Raw genomic sequence first — 23,202 nt, 5'->3', positions numbered from 1 at the left:
ATAAGGTAAATTATAGTGGGCAGCAGGGAAAGAAATATTAGGACATTGAAAGGGAGAGGCAGGCAGCAGCGCAAGCACATGAACAGCAAACAGTGACACAAGAAAATAAGTGGACAAGTAAATTAAGAACTAAATGTGAAGGAACAAACAGATTTATCTGAAGAATACAAACTCACGTTCTGAACTAAGTAATCCACTTTAACAGAAATCACAGTCATGACACAACATTGGAAACAACAGATATATATTATATATTCTTTTGGTCTATACAAAGTTTGCAAAGGTCCATCAAAGTAAAGTATTACATAAAGGTGCAATGGATTTCAACACAATTAGAACTGGCTAGGAAATATTGTTTTAAACATTAAGTGGCTGTAGATGAAAATTGTAATGTACAGTGTGTAAAAGTAAATGGTTTCAAATGGATATTAATACAGGTGATGGGATTTTTGTGGAAAGCTCATGTACTAGCTTGTTAAAGTGTAAATGGATGCAAAAAGAGAAGATGTTCTGTGTTATAGGGAACATTCATCAGTGTTATTTGTGCCTAAGAATACTCTGAAAAACATGCACTTTGTCTCAAATTATATTATTCTGGCTGAAAAATAGCAGTTCACCTCATGGTATGTAAGGGCTCCTAGGCACTCCAGTTTTGGAGCCTTATAGAAATGTGTCTGCAGTGTGGGATCTAAATCACTAAGGGCTCTTTCACACAGGCGGACCGTTTAGATCCACCTGTCCATTTTTTTGGCGGATCTGAACTGTCCCCCCATACATCCCTATGGGGCATCGGATGTCAGCGGAGACATGTTCGCTGACATCCGATCCGATCCGTCCAGTGGATCGGATGAGAACGGACCAACGGTCCGTTCCCATCCGATTCCCCCATAGAGATGTATAGGGAAATGACAGCTGTGTCTCCGCACACAGCGCAGAGAACAGCTGTTATCCTCCTGCTCAGCGGGGGATCAGCAGATCAATCTCCCGCTGAGATAAATGGAGTCCAACGGACGGACAGTGTGAAAGGGGCCTAAGTCTCTGACTTTTAGTTTCAGGAGATTTAGAGTAGAATTTTGTGATGTCTCTACTGTGCTGCTTACTGTTCTCCTTGCTAAAGGCTATAACCTTGTGCCTTATGCTTCTACCAAGATGGCTGCCTCCACCCATACACATGGGTTCTTGATTCACAAAGATTTAACATAAAAAGTAGTATATTTATTTATAATAATAGTAATAAGTATAATTACTTGATAAGTATAATTAAGTAAAATTATATAGTTATTTTGAACCATGTGACTATAATTTTGAAATCTAATTGGACTGAACTGAAAATAGCTGTCACTTTTTTGAAAAATAAATATTCTTATCCTGGTTTTTTATCTTTGTGAATTGAACTTATAGTACAGAAAAAGATATAGTAAGTCAGGAAAGGGGGAAGATCAGCTCAAAGAGGTAATACCTCCAACTATTTCTTTGCCTAATTCCAGCCTTTTTTTAGGCACAGGTTCTAAAGTACAGTTGCTATATAAAATCTCCAGTGGTGAGAGATACAGTATCTCCCAAAAGTGAGTACACCCAAGCAGGTGTACTGGGTACACCTGCGTGGGTGTTAAGGCAGTGCTGGAAAATAATAAAGGACACACAAAATATTGACACTTTGGCCCAAATTTGGGAATATTCACTTAGGGTTGCACTCACCTTTGTTTACAGCGGTTTAGACATTAATGGCTGTGTTTTTTAGTTATTTTGAGGGGACAGCAAATTTACACTTTATTTATACAAGTTGTACACTCACTACTTTACATTGCAGCAAAGTGTCATTTCTTCAGTGTTGTCAAAAAAGATATATGAAAATTATTACAAAAATGTGAGGGGTGTACTCACTTTTGTGAGATACTGTATCTCTACCAGAATGGTAGATGGTGAATGGTTTCACTTACAGTAAATCTATGGTCATTACAAAGTAATTACAAAGCAAAAATAACTGACGGTGCTGCATTGATCCACCGAATTCTTTAAAATGCAATAGGCAAATAACCTCTTCAATGTTTCCTTGAGGGAGGGGATGGCACTGAATCAGTAAGAAATCTAAGGAACTGGCAAGCAGAAATATCAGTTTTGGATAGGTACTCTTAATATTCATTTTGTTAAGCGCTGCGCAAACTGTTGGCGCTATATAAATCCTGTATAATAATAATAATATTAATAAAGTTATTCTGGCAAGTAAAGAGAGTAACAACACTCTTCAGGATACATTTAGCAGATACAAAACTTTGTAATTAGGTTCTCTTCTAATATGTTGTATTCAGACATAATTTTTATATGATGATAGTTCTAGGCAACTCACAAAGATCCATTGGCTTTGTTTCCTACCCATGCATGCACAGTCACTCTCACAGAATGCTGAGCTGCAGGAGAGAGCAAAACTGCCCATGCATGGGTAGGGAATGAAGCATATGCTCTTTTATGAGTTGCCAGGGGACTCACACACAATGCTTGGTATGTCCTTCCATCTGTTGAACAGAGAAGGGAAGGCAATGGAATCTGCAGCTTGAAAAGTAAGCATAATTTTACAAAATGGAAGACTGCATATTTATTGTACTAGGGACACTGCAATGCATAGGGATTTTTTTTAAATATCATTAAAGGTGAACTAACTATTTAATATTACTTTGAGGGCCAGATATATAGGGTAAATTTTATGTTAGGTTAAAATTAATCTGGACTGAGAATTAGGAAAAAGTCTACAACATTAAAACTGCATTGCCACAATATATATGTAGGGGTAAGTTACTCCTACCCTCTCTGGGTAGAAACTGTTTACTGTTTGTCTGCCCCAGCATGCCCAGCATTAGGTCTAAAGAGAAGCACAATGTATTAATCTAAAGCGGTATTTAAAAAATGCCTGGTTACCTTCTTCTGCGTTGGAAGAGTGATGTTGAGGTTGCAGACAGCAGTCTGTGGCAGGCCTTTTGTTGTCTTTGGCTCTTTCAAAAAGGACAAACGACCACAAGGTTCTTGGCTGGGGTCTCTCACCTGTAAATGGAGTTTGAAATTAGTTCTCAAGAGATATCAAATAATAAGGTTCAATTGATTCAAACACTTTAAAAGAATATTGACTATTACATTTATAGGAAGCAAAAGAAAAGCAAGCTATCTTTTCTGCTATCTTATAAAGCATGTAATATTATGACTGAAGGAACATACAAGCCATTTCTCTGGATTATAGGAAGTATCTATTAGCAGGTATTTTTCTTGCCTTCAATAAAAAAAGATAGGTAGGTAGGCAAGTTTCTACTTTCCTTAAAACTAACTCTGAAATTCTAGACCAACTACAACTTAATTTTGTTTTCTGGTCTGATCTTTAAGATATAACAAAACACAGAGAGTTTTTGGGAGTAGAGGGAATAACTCTACATTGCTACACAGGCCTCTCTCTAGTTTTGGTACTGTTTTAGTTTACCTTGGAAACTCCCCAATAGTTGCTATCATAGCCAAAATAAAATGCATTTTCACAATCCTGTTTTTAGTAAGGTTAACCTAACTTTTAGTGAAGTTGTTCTTTAATTCGTTACCACCACGCCCCCTCAATGCGACCCCCCTATTACTATAATACTTTCAACCTCAATCCAGCAATGTTCACTGCATGTCCCTGTTTGGGGCTTCACAGCCTTCGCAAAGAAAACCTCCAGCTGCCTTCTCTTCACACTGTATGGACATCAGGGCCCTGTTTTTTCCAATGTAATGGTCATACTCTATAGGACTGCTGAAGGCCACGGTAAATAAAACCATTCCTTAGGGATGAATAAGCCATGGTGTGCATGTGCAGTGTAAACAGAAGCTGTTGGAGGTTTTCTTTGCTAAGGCTGTGAAGCATCTGGCAGGGCTGAAGGAAAGTGTGTTACTGGGTGGACTGCACTCAGTTAGGTGGGGGGAGGGGGGTTTATTAACCTCCCTGGCGTTAATCCCAAGTGTGGCTCAGGGTTAATTTTTAGTACCAAACGCGGTAACCCCAAGCCACACTCGGGATTGCCCTGTAGTGAAACTTACCTTGTCCCTATGATCCCCTGATGTCCTCCGGCCGATGCCGGTGTTTTATCAGATGGCCGCTACCTATCAGGTTATGCAACCGAAAGTGACGTTCGCATGAGAAAACTTACTGCGCATGTGCCATGCGTTCCAACATGGGCACTATGCGTTCCAGTAGCTTGCCTAATGTGACAGAACACGAAGCAGCAGCAGACAAGTTCTTACACCCAAGCAACTCTTGAATTTCAGACTGATTTTAGCAGTAAACACACCTTAAATACTGAAATAGGCTATTTCACTGCGACCAAGTGAAATAGTCTATTTCACTATATAATCAGTTTTTTGCATGGCAGTGCGGGGTGTAGCAAGATGGACGTCGCCACCTTCTACCTGCAGGTTTCTCACCATATTTACTATATTACAATAATATTAGAACTGTAATACAGCCTATAAGGTCAGTTTACTGGTAAAATAAATAAAAAATTCAAGACTTGCGTGGGTGTAAGAAGATTTCCGAAGCTGCTTCGTGTTCCGTCACATTAGGAAAGCTATTGGAATGCATAGCGGCCATGCATTGCATGCACATGGCCGCTATGCATTACTGGTGCATGCGCAGTAAGTTTTCCTTTCCGAACGTCACTTCTGGTTGCAGAATCTGATAGATACCGGTTTACTGATCACCGGCATCCATCTTCCGGGTTCCCTTCCCTGCGACGTGGGGGGGGGGGTATGGGGGGCCGTAACCGGGCGGCAAATTAAAAAAAGTACACAAAACATGACATGATGCATTGTAATACTGTATGAAACCATTTCACCTCAGTTTTGTCCCTAGCGCTTTGTCCAGTGCCCTGCCTGCACGTTTACTGTTTTATTCCTTTCATTTGTATTAATATTTTCTTATTAATAATTTATTAATTATGGAAAATGAGTGGAGAGTAGTTATCTGTCCAAGAAAAGTACAAGCACAATCCTCTATGGATTAACTGTCAAAAGGTAACCAAGTCTCGCAAGTGAACCCTCTGGACGAGGAGGATGGGGATTTTATTCTGCCTGAGAATACCAACTGAATAAAATACAAATGATAAAAATGTAAATTTTATTTAGGACAAGATTATAAAACAGCATATGAAAATACAGTATCTAGAAGGTGTATTGTAGCACATCCTATTATGCGATCGATAAACGCTTTTCACCCATATTTTGGGCTTCCTAGGGATCCAGATGTATAGCAGGCTTTTTTTTAAAGTATATATATATATATATATATATATATATATATATATATATATATATATATATATATATATATATATATATATATATATATCTAAGGTTGGAGTCTGATGTCACCACAGTGGAGAAGGATAGCCCTGCGGACACCTTAAATTACAGTTTCTGTCAGGATTAGACTATAAATCTGTTTATTACTTTCACTGCCTTGTACTGTATGCTCAGATGTTTTATCAATCTGAAGTTCCTCAGCATTTGCATAAATGGAGCTAGAGGGTGGCTAACAGTGTTGAGGATATGTTTTCCTTTTCTGATGACCATACTTCTCCAGCGGAGCATTCCAATCCCCGCTTCTTGAGTAGCAAGCCTTGGGTTTTTTTTTTGTTTATAATTTTAGATTTGTTTTTTTTTTTGTATTGTGCCTTGTGAGCCGAGGCATTGTCAGGGTGCCAGGAAAATAGACCACACGGGGATGTAGGTAAAATAAAGCAGTTTATTGAAGCAAACAACAATAAACGCACAGCAAGAGTGAGGAAGTGGGAGCAGGAACAAGCGGGGGTCAAGTCCAGAAGCGGGTAGTCATCCAAGCCGGTGTCGAGTCCAGAAGTGGGTAATTTGCTGATGCCGGTCCGAGAGCCAGGAAAATCTTCAGCGAAGCCAGGTCATACATGGAGGAGCACAGAGAGCAGAAGACTGCTAGCAGAGATGCACCTTGGAGCATAAACACAAGGGCAAGGACTGTAACCCATCAGATGATAGATATAGTGAGGTGTGCAGCATCATCACTGTGCGATGCCCAGGCAGCAGGCAAGTGATGATGCAATCAGAGTCTATAAGAGGCAGCAGTCTGCACATGTCCAAGATGGCTGCCAACAGGAGGGCAAGGTAAGACCTTGACAGTAACCTCCCCTCAACGGCCCCTCCTCCACGGATCAAAAAACGGTTTCTGAGGAAAGCGAGCATGGAAAGCGCCGAGAAGGGCAGGAGCATGAACATCAGCAGAGGGAACCCAGGAGCGCTCCCTCAGGACCCTAACCCTTCCAGTGCACCAGGTATTGTACCTGACCTCGGAACAGACAAGAATCCAAGATGCTGCTAACCTCATACTCCTCATGACTGCCCAGAGGAATGGGAAGAGGGCGAGGAAGTGAAGAAGTATAGCGATTGCAAACCAGTGGCTTCAAAAGTGACATTTGAAAGACATTGGAAATACGCATGATAGGGGGAAGACTAAGGGCATAGGCCACCGGGTTCACCTTACGGAGGATGCAAAAAGGCCCAACAAAACGGGGTGCCAGTTTTGGAGTGGGCACCCTGAGGTTGAGATTATGGGTCGACAACCACACCCTCTCCCTAACCTGCTATGTAGGAGCAGATAAACGTCTCCGGTCTGCCTGGAGCTTCTGACGCTGTGCAGAGACCCATAAAGACTCTTGAATCTGAACCAAAGAGGAACGAAGGGCACAAAGATGATCCTCCACAGCCGGGATGTCCTGTGGTGAGAAGGACTCAGGGAACACAGCAGGTTGGAACCTATAATTGGCTATGAATGGAGACATTCTGGAAGATGAGTTGACGGCAGAGTTTCTGGCAAACTCTGCCCAGGGTAGCAGATCAAACCAATTGTCCTGATGGTCAGAGATATAGCAGTGGAGAAATTGCTCCAGAGTAGGCCAAGGAGAAGGAGAGTCGAATACCCAACTGGGAGCAAAAGGTGCGCCAGAACCTGGAGACAAACTGGCTCCTATGGTCCGAGACAATCTCCTTCGGCAACCCGTGTAAACGAAAGACCTCCCTGGCAAACACCGTGGCAAGCTCCTGAGCAGCAGGCAACTGCTTAAACTGAACAAAGTGGCACATTTTGAAGAATCGGTTGACAACCAGGAGGATAGCCGTGTAACCTCAAGATGCAGGAAGTTCCACAAAAAAATCCATGACCAGGTGAGACCAGGGATGCCCCTCATTGGGAATGGGATGCAGTAGGCCCAAGTGAAGGTCCTGAGGAGATTTTTTCTGGGCACAAACTGAACAAGCAGTCACATACGCAGTAACATCAGTGTGGAGAGATGGCCACCAGAACTGATGGGAAATAGCCAAGGACATCTGGTTCTTACCAAGATGACCGTCAGTCTTGGAATTGTGGTATGTGCACAACAGTCTGATGCGCAACCCCTCAGGTACAAAACATTTGCCAGTAGGTCTCTCAGTGGGAGGATCAGGTTGGACAGCCAAGATCTGTTCCCCAAGAGGAGAGGTTGAGTTGGTGCAGATAGCAGCCAGGATATGATCTGAAGAGTATGACCAGTGTTGGCACAGAGTTCTCCCTGGACAACTCAGAATACTGGCAAGACAATGCATCAGCCTTAACATTCTTGGAGCCAGGCAAATAGGAGACCACCTAGTTAAAACGAGACAAGAATAAGGGCCATCTGGCCTGACGGGGTGTGAGCCTCTTGGCCTTTGAGAGATACGTCAGATTCTTATGATCGGTGAGAATGAGAAGTGGAACCACAGAACCTTCGAGCAAGTGTCTCCATTCTTTGAGAGTCAGGATAATGGCCAAGAGCTCTCTGTCTCCAATCTCGTAATTGCATTCAGCTGGAGACAACTTCTTGGAGTAGAACCCACAAGGAAGTAGGGTCCATCAGGTGTCCGACACAGAGACAGGAGGGCGCCTACTCCCGTATCAGATGCATCCACCTCTAGGACAAAGGGTAAACCAGGATTGGGATGAGACAGAATGGGAGCCGAAGCGAAAGCAGACTTGGGGGCCTCAAAAGCTTGGATGGCAGCAGGTGTCCAATTGTGGGAATCGCTGCCCTTCTTGGTCAGATCTCAGAAAGGTTTGGCCAAAGAGGAAAAGTTCCTGATAAATTTCCGATAGTAGTTGGCAAACCCAAGGAAATGCTGAATGGAACAGAGACCACTGGAGCGAGGCCATTGTAGAACAGCCGAAACCTTCTGAGGGTCCATTGAGAACCCTTCAGCAGAAATGATGTAGCCCAAGAAGGCAACCTGAGACAGGTGGAATTCACATTTCTCAAGCTTACAGAAAAGCCCATTCTCACGTAACCATTGCAGCCCCCGTCTGACATCCAGGTAGTGTGATTCAATGGAGTCTGAGTAAATCAAGATGTCGTCCAAATAGACTACCACGCATTGCTGCAACATATCACAAAAGACATCATTGAACTCCTGGAAGACAGCGGGCACATTGCACAAGCCAAAGGGCATCACTAGGGCATATTCGTAAAGCCCGGTTCTGGTACTAAATGCAGTCTTCCACTCATAGCCCTCCTTGATCCTTACAAGGTTATACACGGCCCTTAAGTCAAGCTTGGTAAAGATTGTTGCTCCCTTGAGGCGGTCAAACAATTCAGTAATCAAAGGAATCGGGTATGCATTCTTGACCGTGATGCGATTGAAGCCCCTATAATCAATGCAAGATCTCAACTCACCCCCCTTTTTCTTTACAAAGAAAAAAACCGCCCCCACTGGAGAAGTTGGCTTGCGAATGTGCCCCTGGGCAAGCGCATCTGCAACATACTCCTCCATGGCCTTATTCTCCGCAACCGAGAGATGATAAACCCTACCATAATGGGGAATGGCACCAGGTTGCAAGTCTATGGCACAAACGTATGGACGATGAGTACCAGTGTGCACCTTATCAAATACATATTGATACTCACAATATTCAGTAGGCAATCCGTGGAGGTAGAAAGTACCTTAACAGTCCCATGGTTACAAACATCGCCACACTGTGGAGACTAAGAGAGGATGTCGACTGACTGCCAATCAAAGGCCAGACTTGTGTTTCTGTAGCCAAGGGTACCCCAAAACAATGGAGCAGTGTGGGGACGAAATAATCTGAAAGCAGGTCGACTACCTGTGAACAGCCCCTAGGGCCATATCAACCGGAACAGTCTCGTGGGTAACCTGTGCCGGTTGCAGGGGTCTGCCATCGATCGCCTCGATAACTAGTGGAGAAACATGAGGCTGCGAGGGTACGGAATTCGCAGTAGCAAACGTACTGTCAATAAAATAACCGCCAGAACTGGAGTCTACCAACGCCTGAGTAACCACCAAACCCGCTGCCCAGGAGATGACAATTGTGATTAGCAGTTCATCTTTAGGGGAAACCAGGTACGAGGAAATTCCACCTAAGATCTGCCCCCGACAGGACCGTAGGTGCGAGCATTTCCCAGACAGGTCAGACAAGATTTCAGGAAATGCCCACCAAGACCGCAATACAGGCACCATCCCTCCCTCCTCCTAAAGGACCGCTCAGCCTCGGAAAGGCGAGTAAACCCCAGCTGCATAGGTTTACAGAGGCATGGGAGGTGAGGGAGGAATGGGTGGGAAAGAAAACGTAGGAGCCAATCTGGTAGGAGGCCTCCGCAACTGCTCCTTAAACTATGGTCTCTTCCTGAGCCTGGTATCGATCAAAATCAGGAAGGAAATGAGAGTCTCGAGCTCATCCGGGAGATCCTTGGCCACAATCTCATCCTTCAATGCATCGGAGAGACCTTGAGAGAAGACAGCCACCAGAGACTCATTATTCCAGCCCACCTCTGCTGCCAGGGTACAAAATTAGATGGCATACTCGGCAACGGTTTGTGTACCCTGTTAAATGGACAGGAGCAGCTTAGCAGCAGAGGCTGAGCGAGCAGGCACATCGAATACCCCACTAAAGGAGGCAACCAAACTAGGGTAATCGAGTATCACAGGATTATCGTTCTCCCATAAGGGATTCCAGGAAACCAGACCATACGGAGATGCAGGTAAAATACAGCAGTTTATTGGAGCAAACAACAATAAACGCACAGCAAGAGTGAGGAAGTGGGGGCAGAAATAAGCCTGGGTCAAGTCCAGAAGCGGGTAGTCATCCAAGCTGGGGTAGAGTCCAGAAGCTGGTAGTCTGCCGATGCCGGGATGAGAACCAAGAGAGTTGTCAGCCAAGCCAGGTCATACACCTGAACAAAGAGAACAGGAGAATGCTAGCAGAGATGTACCTTGGAGTACAAACACAAGGGCAAGGACTGCAACCCATCAGGTGATAGATATAGTCAGGTGTGCAGCATCATCACTGTGCGATGCCCAGGCAGAAGGCAAGTGATGATGCAATCAGAGTCTATAAGAGGCAGCAGTCTGCACATGTCCAAGATGGCTGCCAACAGGAGGGCAAGGTAAGACCTTGACATGCCTAGAGGCTCTGTTTTGTCCCTATTGCACTAAAACAATAAAAAATAATTTGCAAAAAAATAAAAAAGTCAGTCTTTCCTTAAAGTGATTAGAAAGTTTTTTTTTTTAATTAAAATAATAAACATCTCATACTTATCTGCTCTGCTCTGTGCACTAGTATGGCACAGACCAGCCCCAATCTTCTTCTTCTGGGGTCAATCACCAGGGCTCCTGGCTCCTCCTATTTGGCGAGTGCCCCCATAGAAAGCAGCTTTCTATGGGGGACACTCGATCCGGAGCTGCCTTGTCTGCATCTACAGACACAAGACAGCATGGCTTGGCCCTTCCCCCTGATCCCTCATCACAGAAATTGACAGCAGCAGAAGCTATTGGCTTCTGCTGCTATTAATCTACCCAGTGAGAATGAAGAGAGCAGAGAGAGCGCCTGCCCTTGAGCACAGGGCTTGATCAAAATCAGGCTAAAGGTAAGTAAAGAAGAGTGAGGGGGAGATCCTGTAGCATAAAAGGATGCATTAAGGATAAAAAAATAGAGGCTTTAGAACCACTTTAACCAATGCAGGGCAAAGTAGAAGGTTTACATGGCTTTCCTCTCCCCAGCAGCATACATTCTTCTTCTCTTCATTCCCTCACCATTCTGTTTGGCTATCAGGAGAGAAATAAAACCACATTCACTGCTGAGTATGGGTTAGCGTGTGACTCACTTCCTTCTTCCCATATGACAACACTAGGTGCCTAATGACTGGACTAATGTTCTCATATGGGGTCCAGGCAGGAGTACATCGCAATGTGTGAACTCTGTCATGTCCGTTTGAAAAATAAGGCTTTTTTTTGCCAAGTTCCAGCAACTAAATGTATCAGCATGGGAGCAAAAATTGGGAGCATATTCTGCTGGGTAAGAGGGGTTAGCTAAATAGAGGAACAGGCTTGCACTAAATGAGCACATAAAATGTTAATTTTAAGTATGAAACAAGTCTATTTAGCAAAGTGTACAAATTGTAATTTATAAAATCTAAAAAAAAAAACAAAAAAAAACGTGTGGCATTATAAAAATGCATAGGGTGCAGAATTAAACCGTGAGAGGCAAATTGTCACTTGTTTTATGATTTCAGATTTATATAGGAAGTATGTCTGGGGAATACTGGTAAAATGGACATGTATTCACAAAAAGTATTGTGTATTATAAAAAAAAAGAAAAAAAAAATACCACATACAGGTTTTCTGGGTCACAATGACCTGTCCTAATAACGAATGACACAGTAAAAGCAGACTATGGTGAAAACCATTGTCCTGTTGCAAACGTGTGCATTGTTTATTGACTCCAAAGGATTTAAAAAAAAATTAAGGGAATGTATAGTATTTTTAATGATCCTTTTAAGATCTACACATTTCAGCTTGATGTAATAAAATGTATGAATGTTTAAAAACACCTTGCTCAGGTATATTTCTCTATCTATGATCAGCCATATTTAATTAATAGGTATTCAGGTTGCTCTGCTTCCTCCTTTGCAGTGCTTTACTGGACCTCCTCGTAATGCAAGTTTATGGGTCAGCCAACTCATTAAAAGCAATGCACAACCTGTCTGGCAGATATCTCAGCCAATGCTAAAAAGTTTTTGTTTATTCCTGCTGCTGTACTTAAAGTAATGACAAAAATATGGAAAAATAAGCTTCTACAAATGTGAAAGTTACATTAAATTGACTTAAATGCAATAAAAACTCAAAATATGTATTCATTAAAAATACACTATACTTTCCATTGGAAGCAAAAAAAATGTCCACTTGAGAAGAAATTACTTTCAGGTAAATAGTAAGCAACAATAAGGTATACATTAAAGCAGCAGGATACAAGGTAGATTTAATTTACCTTTACAGAAAACGGTAGTCTATTTTCTTTAAAAGCATAGAAATTGAATATAAGCTGTTGTCCTCCTTTAGTTAGCGGAGCTAGATTTCCGTAGCAGTCGACGTGGATTGTTTTTCCTTCTAGAACCTATGTGGATGAGAAAACATCAAAAAAGCATGAAGATTTTTTTCACACACAATTTTTTTCCATAAATTCTAAGGGCCGGAATGTCTATATCATTAAAGGGGCAGGGTATAGAAAAGTAACACTAGATTTTGCCACAAAATAGGTTATATCAACCACCAGGTTGCACTTTACTGTAGTCAATAAATGATCTTTCCTACAAAAAACATAAAAAGCAAAAGTACAAGGTCTGTGCCCATGATGGAGGGAGAGACTGTCAGTTTTGCTGTTTGGAGGCTGAAGAGTGGGAAATTTGAGTGGAGAGTGATAAACAGTTTTGCTTTAGACTGCTGCTGATTTTTGTTTGCATTTTTAGGGGGTCTTCCCTTGCAGTTTTTTTTTCTCCTTTTCGGTCACTTTTTATAAATCTTTTTTTTTTTTTTCCTTCCTTCAGACTACTAATTAAGGGGAGTGGTTATTGGTCACAGGTGCTTCAGGTCCTATATAAAGTTCTGCAAGACTCATTTCTGAGCTTGCTCTTTCTTGAGCTTGCCCCCTTTTGCTTGCTGGATCTCTGACCTAGTGGACCTTGATTAAGTGATGAGTTAAAAACCAGAGTTTATAACAGGAGTCTTCAGACCAGTAAGTAATATCTGAAGTTTTTTATTAGTTGTATTATTGTTTTAATGGGGAAAATGTGTGCTAGCAAGATTGAAGGTTTTGTGCAGTGTACAGTGTGCCGCATGTATACAATAGCGGAGCAATCGCTCCAGGATGGATACCGCTGCGACAGATGTGAATGGGTTGCCCTTCTGAAAGGTCACATTAGAGATCTGGAGGAGCAAATTGCAACACTGGGCAGAACTGACAACCTTGAAAGGGGTCATCTGCTTGCTGAGAAAGTGGCTAGTGGGGTTAATGGGGAGAGTGGAGGGTTAAATCAGGATTATCAGGTAGGAAGATGGGTTAATACAGTCAGAGGGAGTGGTAGGGGCTCACAGAAAAGGAAGGCCAGCCCTGGGTTTGAGCACCCTAACAGATTTGCAACATTGAGTGAAGATGTGGGGGTGGCAAGTTTAGAGGTGGCAGCCCTAGATATCACTGCTATCCCTAACAGCCAGGAGAGCTATCCGTCTATTAGAGGTGGTGAGGGGACTGTAGGTAGGCCTAGACAGTTGGTGGTAATTGGGGATTCTATAATCAGAAGGGCTGATAGAATAATTTGTCGCCAGGATCACCTCAACCAGATGGTTTGCTGTCTCCCTGGTGCCAGGGTTTGGGCATGTGGTGGACCGGGTTGATAAATTACTGGGAGGGGCTGGGCATGACCCAACTGCCTTGGCCCACATTTGAACCAATGACAGAATATATGGAAGCTGGAGGCTCATTAAGAACCAATTTAATGAACTAAGCTGCAAGTTGAAGGGAAAAGACCTCCAAGCTGATATTCTCTGAAATAGTGCCTGTGCCATGCACAACATCGGAAGAGATCTGAATGCATGGCTAAAGACCTGGTGTAAGGAGGGATTTGGGTTTTTAGAGCACTGGGCTCACTTTTCATTGGGGTGCCACCTATATGCTAAAGATGGTTTGCACCTAAATGGAATGGGGTCTTTTGTGCTAGGGGAGAGGTTTATGGGATGGCTGGAGGAGTTTTTAAACTAGGATTGAGGGGAAAGGGTGAATTAGATTATAATGGGGCAGACAAGTCAGACAGGGGTCAGCCCCTATTGGTGGGTGGAATGGGGAACGATGGGGGGAGAGCTATAGTAGAGGATAAGACGGTTTCCATGTTACAAACAACCATTGGAAATGGTACTATTTGTACCAAAATAAAAAATATGCAAAATAAGTGAGCAAAATGTGACAATGAATTAAAGTGTTTGTTCACCAATGCCAGAAGTCTGCCAAGCAAAATAGGTGCATTGGAAGCTCTGGTGCAAGTGGAGAACTATGATTTAATTGGTATTGCTGAATCTTGGCTTCATTATTCACATGACTGGGCTATTAATATTCCTGGCTATGCTCTCTTTAGGAAAGACAGGGTAAAATGGAGGGGTGGTGGTGTCTGTCTCTATGTGAGAAGTGACCTCAAAGTAGTGTGAAAGAGGACCTAGTTGATGGAGAGTGTGATGAGTCTGCAGCAGTATGGGTGGAAATGTACATGGGTGTGCGTAATACAAAGATTATCATTCGAGTTTGTTATAGACCTCCCAGTATTAATGAGGAGGTGGAAACTCAGCTCCTGGCACAGATAGAAAGGGCTGCAAGGGCTGGGACAGTGATAATAATGGGGGATTTTAACTACCCAGACATTGACTCATTGACTGGAGCAATGGCACTGCTGGAACAGTTAAAGGGCAAAAATGTATAAACCTATTACAAGAAAATTTTATGGTACAGTTTATTGAGGCCCCCACTAGAAATTATGCTCTGTTGGACCTGGTAATCTCAAAAAATGCAGTGCTTATTAATAATTTCATATAAAAGAACATCTTGGTAGCAGTGACCATAATATGATTTCATTTATTGTTAGATGTAAGCAAAAAATGCAAAAGGAAATATAAAAACACTTAACTTTAAGTGAGCAAATTTTCCAAGGATGAGGGCTGCTCTTCAGGATTTAGACATCGATGAGCACAGAACAGAAATGGGAATTTTTCAAAAAGACTGTATGCAAACTCACTGCAAAGTAAAGTAGTACACCCCTCACATTTCTGTAAATATTTTGTTATATCTTTTCATGTGACAACACTGAAGAAATGACACTTTGCTACAATGTAAAGTAGTGCGTATACAGCTTGTATAACAGTGTAAATTTGCTGTCCCCTCAAAATAACTCAACACACAGCCATTAATGTCCAAATCGCTGCCAACAAAAGTAAGTACACCCCTAAGTGAAAATGTCCAAATTGGCCCAAAGTGTCATATTTTGTGTGGCCACCATTATTTTGCAGCACTGCCCTAACCCCCTTGGGCATGGAGTTCACCAGAGCTTCACAGGTTGCCACTGGAGTCCTCTTCCACTCCTCCATGGTGAAATCACGGAGCTGGTGGATGTTAGAGACCTTGCGCTCCTCCACCTTCCATTTGAGGATGCCCCACAGATGCTCAATAGGGTTTAGGTCTGGAGGCAAGCGTGTTCAGTCCATCATCTATACCCTCAGCTTCTTTAGCAAGGCAGTGGTTGTCTTGGAAGTTTGTTTGGGGTCGTTATCCTGTTGGAATACTGCCCTGGGGGACTGTCTCCAAATGGAGGGGATCATGCTCTGCTTCAGTATGTCACAGTACATGTTGCCATTCATGGTTCCTGCAATGAACTGTAGCACCCCAGTGCCGGCAGCACTCATGAAGCCCCAGACCATGACACTCCCCCCCACCATGCTTAACTGTAGGCAGGACACACATGTCTTTGTACTCCTCACCTGGCTGCGGCCACACAAGCTTGACACCATATAAACCAAATACGTTTACCTTGGCTTTGCAGACCACAGGACATGGTTCCAGTAATCCATGTCCTTAGTCTGTTTGTCTTCAGCAAACTGTTTGCGGGCTTTCTTGTGCATCATCTTTAGAAGAGGCTTTCTTCTGGGAAGACAGCCATGCAGACCAATTTGATGCAGTGTGCGGCGTATGGTCGGAGCACTGACAGGCTGACCCCCCCACCCCTTCAACCTCTGCAGCAATGCTGGCAGCACTCATACGTCTGTTTCCAAAAGACAACCTCTGGATATGACGCTGGGCACGTGCACTCAACTTCTTTGGTTGACCATGGCAAGGCCTGTTCTGAGTGGAACCTGTCCTGTTAAACCGCTTCAGGGTCTTGGCAATCTTCTTATAGCCTAGGCCATTTTTATGTAGAGCAACAATTCTTTTTTTTTTCAGATCCTCAGAGAGTTCTTTCTCATGAGGTGCCATGTTGAACTTCCAGTGACCAGTATGAGAAAATGAGAGCAATAACACCAAATTTAACACACCTGCTCCCCATTCACACCTGCAACCTTGTAACACTAACGAGTCACATGACACCGGAAAGGGAAAATGGCTAACTGGGCCCAATTTAGACATTGTCACGTAGGGGTGTACTCACTTTTGTTGCCAGAGGTTTAGACATCAATGGCTGTGTGTTGAGTTATTTTAAGGAAAAGCAAATGTACACTGTTACACAAGCTGTACACTCACTACTTTTGTAGCAAAGTGTAATTTCTTCAGTGTTGTCACATGAAAAGCTGCAATAAAATATTTACAAAAATGTGAGGGGTGTACTCACTTTTGTGAGATACTGTATATTCCCATCGGCAATAAGTTTAAAATGCAAAAATGCAAAATGCAAAAAAGATAGCGCTCAAGTGCTAGTGCATAAGAATAATTCCCCAAATATTGTAATATATAAATTAAATATAGAAATTAAGTATATAAATATATAATTGATTATATAAATAAATAAATAAATTCAACACCAATAGTGCTCATAATATATGGCGTAGGAATAAAGTGAATGTTAGTGGACTCGTTAACACGTCCTGAGTGCATAGGCAAATAACTGTATGGGAAAGTCTATAGATGGTGTTTCAAACGTGACTGTCTTTTACAATTTTTCAAAAAAAGTGCTTTTGTGCTCAGTGGTGGTCAAATGGTGTGGTGACCATAAGCATCCAGGTGTAGACTTGAGTGGGGGGGTCCTTCACCGTAATCACAGCCCACTTACCAGATGACCTCTTGGGGTCTAGTGTAGGTAAGTGCTCCCCTATAAGTAGCTCCCGGATGCCCCTCTAAGTGCCACGATGGGATCAGGGGTGCCTTCCTCTATCTGGAATGGGGGATGTATTCTGGGAGCTCCGCTGTATTCCCTCGGTAGATAGCGCGGTATAGGGGCTGTAGGGGATCCCTCTAAAGTCCACTTGTAAATCTCGTTAGTGGTGTGGTCTCAGCAAAGAACCATAAGAGAAGTGGGGAGTGGTTCTTTGCTGAGACCACACCACCAACGAGATTTACAAGTGGACTTTAGAGGGATCCCCTACAGCCCCTATATTTTGTAAAAGACAGTCAACTTTAAAACACCATGTATAGACTTTCCCATACAGTTATTTGTATTTGCACTCAGGACGTGTTAATGAATCCACTAACATTCACTCAGTGCACAGTCACTTTATTCCTACGCCATATATTATGAGCACTATTGCTGTTGAATGTATTTATTTATTTATATAATCAATTATTTATTTATATACAGTATTTATATACCTAAATTATATATTTAATTTATATATTGCAATATTTGGGGAAGTATTCTTATGCACTAGCACTAGAGCGCTGTCTTTACCTTTTTGCACTTTATCCAACTTTTTGTTGTTTGAACTAGCAGCTCATATTCATTTACTTAAATAATTATTTTTAACACAATTTTATGCCCACACCACACACATATTGATCATAGTGATTTCCTAGGCGCGACCACCTGAGTGTTTATCACTAATTTTCTTCTATCTTCCTTCTTTCAATAAGTTTAAAAGACTAAAAATAAAACCTATGTGGCTCACAGGCCAAAGTTAAAAAATAATAAAATAAGAGCTTTTAAAAAATATAAAAATGAGGTAACACTATCATTGTTTAATCGTTATAAAGAATATAACAGAATATGTAAAAAGGAAATGAAAGACGCAAAAATTCGAAATGAAGGACAGATTGCAAAAGATAGTAGGACAAACCAATTCTTCAAATATATTAATAGTAAAAAGGTTAGATCTGAGCAAGTAGGCCCTTTACAAAATAATCTGGAGTGGGTGACTAGGGACAAAGAGAAGGCAAATTTATTAAATACTTTCTTCAGCTCTGGGTATACAAAGGAGCATGGGGGAGCGCATGACAATAATGAGGATGTATTGACACAGCCCCAAATGATCCACAATGGCTCTAAAGTGATATGGTCAGAAATATTTGGACAGAATAAAGGTGGATAAAGCATCTGGACCAGATGGCATCCACCCACGCATCCTAAAAGAATTGAGCGCTGTACTTTCAAAGCCTTTGTTTTTAATTTTTAGGGACTCGTTAAAGACTGGAATAGTACCACTGGATTGGTGTAGGGCCAATGGGGTGCCTATATTTAAAAAGGATCAAAGTCTTTGCCAAGTAACTATAGACCTGTTAGTTTCACTTCTATAGTCGGGAAGATACTGGAGAGTTTAATAAAAGACCACATAGATCAGGGGTACTCAAATGTAAACTTGAAAGGTCCACTTACAAATTTTCCATTCAGTCCGAGGTCCGGAAAAGTGACCGTCAAATTCCAAATACAGAACGCCAACAACAAAAAAAAGGCATTCCCCAAAACTTGCCCCCATCCAATGCAGAGCGACCATTGTGCGTGCACCAATTAATGCAGAGTGACCATGTGCGTGCCCCCATTAATGCAGAGCGGCCAGTGTGCGTGCCCCCATTAATGCAGAGTGACCATGTGCGTGCCCCCATTAATGCAGAGCGACCAGTGTGCATGCCCCCATTAATGCAGATTGACCAGTGTGTGTGCCTTCAATAATGCAGAGTGACCAGTGTGCGTGCCATCAAATAATGAAGAGTGACCAGTGTGTGCGTACCCCCAATAATGCAGAGTGACCAGTGTGTGTGCCCCCAATAATGCAGAGTGACCAGTGTGCGTGCCCCCAATAATGCAGAGTGACCAGTGTGTGTGCCCCCAATAATGCAGAGTGACCAGTGTGTGTGCCCCCAATAATGCAGAGTGACCAGTGTGCGTGCCCCCAATAATGCAGAGTGACCTGTGTGCGTGCCCCCATTAATCTGGACCGCCGAAGCGGTCTGCTTCCTTATGTCATCAGCGGGGGGGTTAGAATTGAGAGGATCGGAGTGGCTGTGTTTTACACTTACAGCGCTGCATGATTACAAAAAGCAGAGTACAAGTTCTTACCCGGTGGAGAGGATGTCCTACAAAGTCCCGCCTCCTGGACACCAGCTCCTATGATAGACGTCACCAGTGTTCTGTCTATCATAGGTAAGAGCCGGCCCAGGAGGCGGGACTTTGTAGCACATCCTCAGTGCCGCAGAAGAACTCGGCTTTTTATAAACATGCAGCGCTGTAAGTGTAAGACACAGCCACTCTGATCCTCCCGATCCTCTCAATTCTGCCCCTCCGCTGAGACAGAAGGAAGCAGACCGCTTCGGCGGTCCAGATTTAAGTCCGTGTGGGTCCGGAGGCAGCCCGGAGTCCGCCTATTGAGGACCCCGGACATAGATGAACTCTTGCTGGAAAAAATATTTTAAGTAACAGACAGCATGGATTCATGAAAGACAGAAGTTGTCAAACAAACCTAAATTCTTTTTATGAGGAGGTAAGTAAATCCTTGGACAGAGGGGTGGCTGTGGATGTAGTATACTTGGATTTTGCAAAAGCGTTTGACATTATTTCCCCACACACAGCTAATGTGTAAGGTAAAGTCTACAGGCTTGGAAATGGATAGAAAATTGTCTAAAGATAGAATTCAGAGAGTAGTGGTAAATGATTCTTACTCTGAATGGTCTAAGGTTATCAGTGGAGTACACCAAGGTGCAGTGTTGGGACCCTTACTTTTTAATATCTTCTAAAATTATATAGGGTCTGGGATTAAAAAATGGATTTTTGTAAGATCTTACCGTAAAATCCTTTTCTCTTAGCTCATTGACAGACGTAGTCCTCTTTGATTCATATCAATTGGGTTATACTGCCCTCTACAGGAGTAGGACACTAGGCAGAAAAAAACGTTCTGGCTCCACCTTAGGGGCAGTCCCAGAGGGTATATCCTCTCTCTCTCTGCTACAGGATGTTAGTTATGTCACAAAGCAGTGTCAGAGAATTTAACCCAACCCAACTCAAAAGTAGAGGGGCGGGTACTACGTCTGTCAATGAGCTAAGAGAAAAGGATTTTACGGTAAGATCTTACAAAAATCAATTTTTCTCTGTCGCTCATTGACAGACGTAGTCCTCTTTGATTCATATCAATTGGGACGTCCCAAAGCAGTGCCACAAATGAGGGGTGGGATTAACGGAAATCAAAATCCAATCTAGAAGGCCCAACCGGTGCCAACTAGAAGTTTTAAAGGCTCATCAGACAAAAGGGATGAGACTCAACTAAAAATCCAACAGAAAAAACCCTCGAGGTAGACCATTGCGGGCTGCAGAACCTTGCGGCCAAAAGAGGCATCTGACGATGACATCACATCAACTTTATAGAATTTTGCAAAGGTATGCACTGACGACCAAGTAGCCGCCTTGCAAACCTGCAGCACTGACGCCTGATGGCGAAAGGCCCATGACGCACTAAGCGCCCGAGTGGAGTGCGCCTTAACAGGGAACGGGGGCTCCCGACCCTTAATAGAATAAGCCTGTACCACCGTCTGTCTAATCCATTTGGAGATAGTCACGGCAGATGCAGGCAACCCCTTTTTGGGGCCATCCGTGATCACAAAAAGTGAATCCGTCTTGCGAAACGAGTCCGTCGTTTTCAAGTATACCCTGATCGCCCGAACCACATCCAAGGAGTGTAAAGCAAACTCCCGATGATGGCTGGGCTTAGGACACAGGGAAGGTAATACAATATCCTTATTCAGATGAAATTCTGAAACCACTTAAGGAAGGAAGGATGGATTCGGACGAAGAACCACCTTATCCCTATGAACCACCAGATATGGGGAACGACAGGATAATGCGGCCAGTTCTGACTCCCTGCGTGCAGAAGTGATGGCCACCAAGAAGGCCACCTTCTGGGATAACGTAAGCAAGGGAATCTCCCTAATATCTTCAAAGGGAGGTTTCTGAAGAACAATACCAAATTAAGATCCCAGGGTGGTAAAGGCGAGCGCACTGGCGGAGCCAGGTGTCACACCCCCTGGATGAAATTCCGGACCAAGGAATGAGTAGCTAAAGGCTTCTGAAAGAAGATTGCTAATGCTGAAACCTGACCCTTGATAGTGCTCAAGGCCAGCTTCTGCTCAACCCCCTGTTGCAGAAAAGCCAAAATACGGTTCACCGAAAAAGAACGTGGAGGAAACCCAAGAGATTCACACCACGCAATATAAGACTTCCATGTGCGATGATATATCTTTCTGGAAGTCGCTTTCCTAGCTTTAATTAGAGTAGGAATAACTGAAGTTGACAACCCCTTGTCCTTTAGCACCTGGGTCTCAATAGCCAGGCCGTTAAAGCCAGCGATTGTAAAGCAGGATGAAAGATTGGTCCCTGAGACAGCAGGTCTTCCCTGAGAGGAAGTCGCCACGGGACGTCCGCTACCAGCCTGACCAAGTCGGCGTACCAGGCTCGACGAGGCCAGTCCGGAGCTACCAGGATAACTGGAATTCCCTCCACCTCTATCCTGCGAAGAAGCTTCAGCAGCAACTTGAGAGGAGGGAAGGCATACAGTAGCTGATACTGCCCCCACGGGGCGATCAGTGCGTCTGCGCCATCTGCTAGAGGATCGCGGGAGCGAGCTACAAACCTCCGCACCTTCCTGTTGAGCCGAGATGCCAACAGATCCACATCCGGGGTGCCCCAATGAAGGCATAATTGGTGGAAAACTTCTGGATGAAGGGACCATTCCCCTTGATCCAGAATCTGACGGCTGAGATAATCTGCCTTCCAATTTTCCACCCCCGGAATGAACACCGCGGAGAGAGCTGGAACAAACCGTTCCGCCCAACGAAGAATGCTGGCCACTTCTATGGCCGCCAGGACACTCTTGGTGCCCCCTTGATGATTGACATAAGCCACAGCTGTGGCATTGTCCGACTGGATCCGAACCGGGCTGCCCTGGAGCTGCTCGGCCCAGTGAATCAGACAAAGTCTGATCGCTCTCAGTTCCAATACATTTATCGGTAACCTGGACTCTTCCAGGGACCAAAGCCCCTGGGCAGATAATTGACCGAGAATTCCTCCCCACCCGGATAGACTGGCATCAGTGGTCACAATCGTCCAGTATATTGGCAGAAATGACTTCCCCTGGCTGAGCATCGGAGACCGAAGCCACCAGACTAGAGACTCCCTGGTCCGCTCGCTCAATCGGATCCGATTGTCCAGGGAATCTGGATTCCGATTCCATTTGAGAAGAATCTCTCCTTGAAGGATTCGGGTATGGGACTGGGCAAATGGTACTGCTTCGAAGGAAGCCACCATCAAACCCAGGACCCTCATGCAAGTCCGAAGAGAAGGCCAGTTGTCGGATAGTAACAACTGAATTGTCGATTGAATCTTCCGGAGTTTCCCCGCCGGAAGAAATACTTTTGCCCTGGATGTGTCTAAAATTAGACCCAGATATTCGAGCCTCCTGGTGGGAACCAGAGAAGACTTCTGCAGGTTCACCATCTACGGAAAAACGCAGGAAACGCTGATGTCCTGCGTAAATGGGAATGTGAAGATAGGCATCCTTGATGTCTATGGACGCTAGAAAATCCCCCTGATGCAGGGAGGCCGCTACTGTGTGAATAGACTCCATCTTGAATTTTTGTATCTTGACAAAAAGATTGAGTGCTCTTAAGTCCAGAATTGGACGCACCTTGCCCTCTTTCCTGGGTATTGTGAACAGGTTTGAATAAAACCCTTGAAAACGCTCTGTCCAAGGAATGTGGACCACCACTCCTTGTTGCATTAAATCCGTGACCGCCCCCCGCAGAGCTTCTAGGCGATCTGGGGATAGTCGGGTATTGGAAGGGAAGAATCGCACCGGTGGGAGAGATTGAAACTCGATCTTGTAACCTGACCGTATGACTTCGCAAACCCACTTGTCCGGGAT

At 43.6% G+C, this 23,202-nt stretch overlaps 1 protein-coding gene across 41 annotated transcripts in view; it reads right to left on the bottom strand.

Moving 5' to 3' along the window:
• Nucleotides 1-23,202, bottom strand: part of ANK3 (ankyrin 3) — a 920,123-nt gene that overhangs the window by 51,179 nt on the left and 845,742 nt on the right. For all 41 annotated transcript variants that reach the window (XM_082268127.1, XM_082268156.1, XM_082268164.1 and 38 more), the window contains 2 exons: nucleotides 12,326-12,451; nucleotides 2,914-3,036 (listed from right to left, as the gene is read on the bottom strand). In XM_082268127.1, coding sequence (XP_082124253.1) covers nucleotides 2,914-3,036; nucleotides 12,326-12,451 — 249 coding nt within the window. The remainder of the gene's footprint in view (nucleotides 1-2,913; nucleotides 3,037-12,325; nucleotides 12,452-23,202) is intronic.

This window comes from Pelophylax lessonae (assembly GCF_965119305.1).
Source record: "Pelophylax lessonae genome assembly, chromosome: 9".
Lineage (NCBI taxonomy): Eukaryota > Metazoa > Chordata > Amphibia > Anura > Ranidae > Pelophylax > Pelophylax lessonae.
The sequence above is the reverse complement of the archived record's forward strand: the minus strand, read 5'-3'. Positions and strand labels throughout refer to the sequence as shown.